At 45.1% G+C, this 8,392-nt stretch overlaps 1 protein-coding gene across 4 annotated transcripts in view; it reads right to left on the reverse strand.

The window, feature by feature from the left end:
• Positions 1-206: 206 nt before the first annotated feature.
• SLC8A3 (solute carrier family 8 member A3) overlaps positions 207-8,392 on the reverse strand; it is a 202,266-nt gene continuing 194,080 nt past the window's right edge. For all 4 annotated transcript variants that reach the window (XM_075065404.1, XM_075065402.1, XM_075065403.1 and 1 more), the window contains 2 exons: positions 3,814-4,089; positions 207-2,115 (listed from right to left, as the gene is read on the reverse strand). In XM_075065404.1, the coding sequence (XP_074921505.1) occupies positions 1,739-2,115; positions 3,814-4,089 (653 nt within the window). In that variant the 3' untranslated portion in view covers positions 207-1,738. The remainder of the gene's footprint in view (positions 2,116-3,813; positions 4,090-8,392) is intronic.

An 8,392-nucleotide genomic window follows, 5' to 3' on the forward strand; every position in this document is an offset into this window, starting at 1 on the left:
TAAAAACACTTTAAAAAGAATGAAGCTGCAATGCCCTCTTTCAGTTCTTGCACTTAAGAAATATGTATATAGATAATATGTTTATATAGATAAGTATAGCTTTTATTTTATTTTTTTTTACCAACCCAACATTTCAATTCGCAGCTGTTGATGTAATTCATGATACGAGATCTTGCTTGTATTCCCCCTTTTCATTTTTTCTTTAAAAAAATGCACTTAAAATTAAAAGGATGCTTTTCTAAAATGTACTTAAGATGACACAGAAGTCCTAAGATCTGTGGCAGTTTTTAAGACCATACTGTATCTCTCAACCTAGCAAAGCCCATGAATGGAGCACTGATCCTTATAACAACAGGGTGTTAAAGGAGCAAATTGGCAGACATGATACAAATCAAAATGGGAAATGACCGTTGCACTGGAAAAATACTGTCATATGGTTTTGATTTGGTTTTGGTTTTTCCCCCGAAAAAGAGACTGGTGTCATCTTTGCTCAGCATATCTGATCCCAGTGAGTTACAGTAACCAGATGTAGGTCATCATCCATTAGGACATACTTGGCCTTAAAGATGTAGGGAAATCAACTGGTCCTGATGCCAAGAGAGGAGTTATGAAGAGGCATCATGATCCTTTTCCCTTTGGTAAGCATGTGTGTTTTTAAGGACAAAGTAAACCCTTTAAGATGATGCTTAGAAACCTTTGAGTGGTGTCTTATGCCTCAAAGCTTCTTATATGCACCAAAATGTGAGAACAGCAAATTATTTACATGAATTCACCTTCACTTTAAAGCAAAAAGGAACACCCTGCTGCCCTCCCACAAATCAAACACAATACCATTATGATCCTAAGGGACGTGCCCTGGTTTCCCTAGCTCCCTGTTTTCCACATTGCAGGCTATGTCTGTGTATCTGTTCATTTCTTTACCTTTTCTAAATGAACATATTTTCCTCTCCCTGCAGTACCACAGGTTTTAAGTTTTTTTTCACAAAGAGAGATGCCATACTCAAAATATACAGGATACATATCATGTTAGAGGTCTTTTTCTTTTTTTTTTTAAATCCCAGGTTGGTGCGTGGGTTGCACTATGCTCCAGCCTTCATCATTGTATTTTCCTGCATGTGTGTTTCTATTTGCATTTGATATACGTGAGTCTCATGATATACTTAAAGGGAGAAACAGATAACAGTGAGTCATTTGACTATGACATTGTTTTTGTGGCTTCAAAAAAATGCATGGTTCAACTCCAGCACTGATGGCAGCTTGAAGCTTTTGGTTTTGATTTTTAACATTTTTTTGTCTATTTAAAGGAAGAAAAAAACTTAAAGCAATGTTTCCTCCCCTCCCCCGCAAAACCTTGATCCAACTTATTTCTGTAATTCTCGACCTATTTAGAAATACATGACACCATTTCAGAATGGAGGAGAGAAAAAAGAAAACAATAAAATAAAGAAAATGTGATCTTTGAAGGTGGCTGAAGAGTCTCAATATCACTGACTGGGGTCAGTGACTGGGTTTATTTTGTTTGATTTATTTAAATACCTTAAATTCATTTTGTATTTTTTAACTTGTTTTTGTTTCATGATAATTTTGCCCTTCTTGCAGCCCAGTTGTCCTCCTGTCTGGGCAACTGTGGAATCAGACAGCTGTCACTTCTGGTTTAACAACACTTGGAGGACTGGTGTCCAATGAGGTAACAGAGGAGGGGGATCCTTCCCTCCCGACTTCATCATCTCTCCGCGGCTTAGAACCCTTTGATATAACAATAGGCTTCCAGCGTGGCAAAAAGAATGTATAGGAGCCACAGGCTCGCAAAGAGCAAAGTTGTGGCAAGTCTGCACCCCTTGGGGCCTCCTAGTTCCCCTCCGAGGTGAGGCCGTCTCCGATACAGCAGGACACTGATGCAGACAAAAGCAAAGATGGTGAAAAGCGTGACGGAAAAGGCCAGAGTGCCCGCTGACACATGGAACTCTTGTCCCTGGGAAGCCCAGTAGATGGCAGCCACGGACCATGCCAGTCCGATGCCCAAGAAGACGTTGACGGCATTGCTGCCCGTGACGTTGCCGATGGCAGCATCAGCATACACATCCTGGATGGCGGCTGCTTTGCTGGCAAAAGTGTCTAGAAGGGAGAGATGTGAATTAACAATAATAATGAAATGGTGCTGCCCAAAGCTGGGGGCCCTGGTGGTTTTTAAGGCAGGAGAGCAGGCATGGATTGCTGAAGCTGAATTGAAATAAGGACACCCTTTTCTGAGGGGGACAGAGGCCAGATCTCTGTAGTTGCAGAGAAGCAGTTTGAGAATGGCCCTCGTAGTGAGTCCTCTTAATGGTCTCATGCCATTTTAGCACCTCCTCCTTAGACTGGTGCACCAGGTTGCCAGACATTTATAGGACTGTCCTGGCCTTCATTTTGCTCTTTGCACCCAGTGCACTGTGCCCCACTCTTTTTTGCTGATAACACAGGCTGTGGCACTCAATCTTCCAACCAGAAGGGTGCTTATGGCTCCTCTTCCAGCCACTAGCAGGAGTAAGTGCTGGAGGCTGGTACTGTAAATACCGCCCACGAACGAGGCAGTATTCCAGCTGAGCCCGAGATAGAATAATAAACTGCTGCTAGATAGGAGACGTGTGTATGTATTGGATTGAGGGGGGCTAGTGGACAGCACTTTCATTAACATACACCCACAATGGGGATGGGGACATGAAGGGGTGGACTTATTTCTGAGTGGAATTGGTGCTCTAGAACTATAGTAGATTATTTGACTAGATATAAACAGGGCTCATCTCTGTCCCCAGTGGCCGTTAGCTACCATTTGTTTTGGCAGCTTTGCCTAGCAGTGGCCTCTCAGAACTGAAGCTAATACAGGGGCTGACTACACTGCAGTCGGAGGTGTGACTGCAGCTGGGGCAGGAACAGCCAGGCTGGCGTTACTCTGCCTAGCGTGGCTAAAACTAGCCGTGACGACATGGCTGTGTGGGCTTCAGCACAGGCTGTACAAGCCTTCCTGGTCCGTACTCGCATTGCTAGTCCATGCTGGGGTGCATGTGGCCATGGCTGCACTGCTATTTTCAGCCACGGCAGCTAGAATTAAGCTAGTGTGGGCATGGCTCCCCAAGGTGCAATCCCACCTCCCATGGCAGTGTAGACATGGCTGTAGAGACACCACTGCCAGTGGCAATGGAGAAGGACAGTCCAGTCCCTACTGGTCATCATCACTATTATTATTACTACCAATTATGTGTATTGCTAGAGCTCCTAGGAGCCCCAGAAATGGACCAGGACCCTGTTATAGCAGGTTCTGTACAAACACATGATGTTGAAGTCCCTGTTGGCACAGCAAGGGTGCAGCTGTCCCCCTGTGTCTGGTCAGCGGCTATGAGCAGAGGATGTTGGTTTACGGTACAGTCACTGTCGAGTCCCCTAACATTCACCAGTGCAAACCCCCTCAAAGCACATGCCCCCCGCAACCCCTCCAAAACCAGACAGAATCCAAAAACCTATAAATAAACCACAGTTCTCAGAGATTCTCACCCAGTGCATCCTAAACTCCAGGGGGTCAACAGCTTTTGCCCGGGGAAAGGGGCTGTGAGTCTACTCTCATTCCTCCCTGAGCCCCAATTCCCAATCAGATTTCACATCCCATACAGCATCGCAAGAACCAGTGGTTCCTGGAGCACCAAAGTTACCCACGCAAAGGATTGTGGGATGGAGCGGCTGAGCCCCTCTCAGATTTGCTGCTCGTGAGCAATGGGCTAGGATAGAGGTGCTAGCCATTATTTTCTCCTATTACCACACTTTTGCCCTCGGCCTCCTCACCTGGTACTGAGGTGCCAAAGGCCACAAAGACAACAGCAGTCACCGAGTCCTTGAGGCCAATGGTGCAGCCGAAGTGGGAAGCGAGGTCCCCAATGACAGCAGTGAGCATGCCAATTATCATGATGGACACCACGAAACAGGCCCAGCCGTTGCAATACTCTGTGGGTGGCACGCAAGCAAAAAGCACCTTCCAGAAGACAGTCAGGAAGTGCATGACGTAGTCAAAGCAGGATGGCAGGCGCTCCTCACCAGACTCATCCTCATCTTCATCACCCGCTGCAAGCAATGCAAGACAAGAAAGCAGATCACTAGTGGGCTCTGGGAAATCCCAGGTTTCCAAACACTGCAGCATTTTATAAGCTGAAGTCACATGGATTATGTTCTATTGATCCTTATTACAACAGCAAAAATTCAGTGAAATCACACAGACAAGAACTTAAATCGCATATTTGGCCAATGGGGATGGAGGCCTGGTTGCTGTCTGAATGGATTTCAGAAAGAAGAGGTCAAACCAGGAAACAGTGGTATTACCTTGAACAGTATCATCTAGGCCACAGCTAGGATTCAATCAGTGAGGAATCAGGGGAGAATACTAACCACTGCCTGAGAGGAAGGAATGAGCTGTTGACACTGGGCTCTCTGTGACAGCCTTAAGAACTCAGCAGCAAAGGAACTATCTTCTGCTGCCCAGGAGGTGATGGGCAACCAATGATTTGCCTGCTAATGTTCCTGATCTTGAATATTTGCTGCATAAGAGAGTGTGTAACCAGCTTTCCCCTCTCCCAGCTGTTCTCCACCATGCCTGCAGTGTTACCCCCACCAGTTAACTTTCTGATGCTATCAATGGAATGATAGGAACTATACGTTCAGTAGCGCAGCAGGAGCATCTGAGGGGCCGTTCCTGGGACACTGGCATGCTAGGAGATGCCAATTCAAATGTGGCTTTTGAAATTTTAGCAGCAGTTGACTGATGGCTATCTCTCTGTATACTAGAACATTTAAGTACACACAAGTTTTCCTTAGTGCTTGTTTATTTGGAGCAAATAAACTCCTCCGCCAGCTTCACCTATTCTCTGCTTTCCTGAGTTTATTGAGGGAGGTGGGGAAGACTCTGAGGATAATATCGGGATTGCCTTGAAATGGCATCAGGGTATTTGAAAGTGGATCAGCAATCACAGAATCATCTCTTAATGTCCTTAATGTTGTTCTTGTACCGGTGCACAGAGGATTTGACCATATTTATCACCATAGTAACGCAGACAGCATCATGAAAATAGTGAAGGCCAGTCAGGCATTCCTATTTACCCCTTCCAAGATGACAAGCATAAGTGAGCACTTGAAATTGAAAGGCAACACATTTTACAGGGATAAAAGCAAATACTTTCTTATGCAACACATAATTAGTCTGCGGAACTCACTGTTGATTGGCATTACAGAGGCACAAAGCTAAATAATATTAACAAAAAAGTAGAAACTGATAAACTGAGAATAATATCTGCAAGAAGGTTGGGTTAAATTACAAGGGCTCTTAATCCCCATCTTTCTGGGCACAGGCTGATCACCAGCAGAGGTCAGGAAGTTTTCCATACATTCTACAGAATAACATATCTATGTGCATTATATAGGGGGGTTTATATGTTCTGAAAAATCTGCCACAGGCCAGTTCCTGACACAAGATGCCAAACTAGGTGGACAATTGGGCTATTCCAACATGATGTTTCCTATGTTCAGTCTCTTCCTATTGTTATGGTATCTCCATTGTTACTCATAATAAAGCTAGTCATACAAATCTAATAACAGTGACTGGGCCAAATGCTGAGGACCACATATCCCCTTACTCTGAAGCAAGGGAGCTCTAAGCTCCAGTGACCAAACGTAAGTAGATTAAGCACCACTCAACTGTAACTACAAAAGTTGTCACCATTTCTCCATACAATGCTACTGGCACTCAAGACAAAACTTCCAAAAGCTGTCCAACCAGTAATATGTGTTTAGTGTAGGCAGTCTCAGAATTGCCCCAAGGAGAGAACTTGAACCGTAGTTGGTTCCTGGGTTTAAGGACTGCTGCCTGTTTCTTAAGGAACCATATGATTGCACTAGGAACTAAGCTCTTCTACATAGAGGAAGCATGGTAGGCCCATAAGCCAGAGGTCAATGGATCAAAACCCGTTCCTTCTTAGGCCTGGGCTGCTTCTTTTGACTTCATTACAGTGTATAACTACCATAACGGGGAGAAAATACCAAGTACTAAAGGGATCTTTAGTCTAGCAGAGAAAAGCATAACAGGAACCAAATGGCTGGATGCTGAAGCCAGACAATTTCAAACTGGAAATAAGGCAGTAAAGAGACCCAGCATGACTTCTAAAAGTAATTACCATAAGACCAGAGGCAATATTGGACAAGATCCAGACTAACTACAAAACCTTTCAGACTAAACGCTCAAGATGTGGAAATATCCATAGCCTAACAGATGTGTGGCCCTCCAAAAATGCAAGATATAATCAATGCAAAAAATATGGACATCTTGCAGCTGTTTGCCATAGTAAGACAGTCAGGGAACTGACTGCTACAGATAGCCAAGAGCCATTATTTCTGGGATCCATCAATGTGATGACACAAAGGCCATTTGGAGAGCAAGACGGAATGTTAACGGAAAGACTATTGCCCTGAAAACTGACTCAGGAGCAGATATGATGGTCATATCAGAAGGTACATATATTTACCTTCAAAACACCCAGATCTGAAATCACCTGATACAGTTCTGACTAGCCCTGCTGGTATTCTAACAGCATGGGCCAATTCACCATAGAAACAACTTACAAAGACAAAAGATTTGCATTCAGAGTATATGTTATCAAAAGATAAAAGACCAGTAGCCTTCCCAGCAGCAGCAAGGCAGCCATGATGTGCTTAGAGAGAAAGGTGGAAGAATTTGACAACGTGTTTGGTGAGACTGGACTTTTGAAAAGGAGATGCAGTACAAATAATCCTGTGAGACAATGCTGAATCATATACTGTACGAATACCTTGCAGGATTTGTAACCCAATTGCTAAACATGTTCTTGGGGAAAAATCTGGTAGTAGCAGACTGTGATGGGGTGGCTGCCCCTCACTGGGAGAAAAGGGGTTAAAAGCAGCCCTAGGGAGGCTGTGTTGGAGGCAGCCAATCAGAGAAGGGCTGAAGGGAGCAGCCAATCAGGGCCAAGCAGGCCCATATAAAAAGGAAGCTGCAGGGCAGAGGAAGGCAGTTCTCTGCTGGGAGCCCCTGGAAGAGGGACTGTGTCTCTGGAGGGCTGAGAACTGCCAGCACCCTGGACAGAGCAGTGCTGTGAGCAGGGACTGGGGGACTTCGAGACAGCTCCTGGCTGGCTGCTGGGGTTTGCAGGCTGAGGCCCTGAGGCAAGGGCAAGAGGATGCTGGGGCCACAAGGAAGTGGCCAGAGAATTTGCTGCAGTTGTCACTAAGTAAAGTGGCTGAACAGTGGCCTGCAGGTCCCCCAGAAAGGGGGAGCACATAGTGTAGCTCAGCTGGAGGACTGTGTCACTGAGGTGGATGCCACAGTCCTTGGAGAGATGTGGGTCCTAAAGCAGGAGTGATGGCGGTGAGACACCACCCGTAGAGGGCACACTATCATGCAGAGCTAATTCCCATGACAACCAGCAGGAGGCACCAGAGTGGTGAGTGAACCCCATTACATGGACACTCTGTCATGGAGCCCAGCATCACACTCAATTACCTATGTGCTTGAAGATGATGTACAGGCATACGTGGATGCTATGGACACATACTGACCAGAGTCAGAAACCAGACTATACCTGCTACAAAAAGCAACCTCAGCAGACACACAACTTCAAGAAGCTCTAAGTTACATGAGGACTAACTAGCCAAAATATCTAAAGGACACTAAGGAAGTGACAAAAGACTACTTTTTGGTGCATGAACAAATGGACTCATAATTGAAGGTGATTGCATCATAATTCCAAGTGCAATGAGAGGAGAAATCTTAAACTTCATCCAGAAAGGACATCAAGGGCTAACTAAATGCTGTGAACAGGCCAACCAATCTGAGTAGTGGCCAGGCATCAGCAAGGGCATAAAGAATAAAGTATCTGCACATGAACATTGCAGATCTCACAGACCAACACACCACACACAAAAAAATCCCTTTAATAACAACAGCTCTGCCAGACAGACCTTGGAAGAGACTAGCTGCAGATTTATGTGAATTCAGAAGATATTATCTGGTTATAATGGACTGTTTTTCCAGGTATATAGAACAGGGCCGCCCAGAGGATTCAGGGGGCCTGGGGCAAAGCAATTTTGGAGGCCCCTTCCATAAAAAAATTGCAATACTATATTCTCACGGGGGTCCCCGTGGGGCCCAGGGCAAATTGCCCCACTTGCTCCCCTCCACAGGCAGACCTAGGAAAAATAAACCTTCCACATCTCAGCACAAACCCAGTTTTGAGAGAACTTCTTTACAAGGTATCACTGGTTCTCAGCATCAGCTAGCACTAAAAGGCACTAAAGCTCATTGAAAGGGTTGGACAAATATTTTCCATCAAAACTTTTTTTGGAT

Source organism: Chelonoidis abingdonii, chromosome 4, assembly GCF_003597395.2.
Source record: "Chelonoidis abingdonii isolate Lonesome George chromosome 4, CheloAbing_2.0, whole genome shotgun sequence".
Taxonomy (NCBI): Eukaryota; Metazoa; Chordata; order Testudines; family Testudinidae; genus Chelonoidis; species Chelonoidis abingdonii.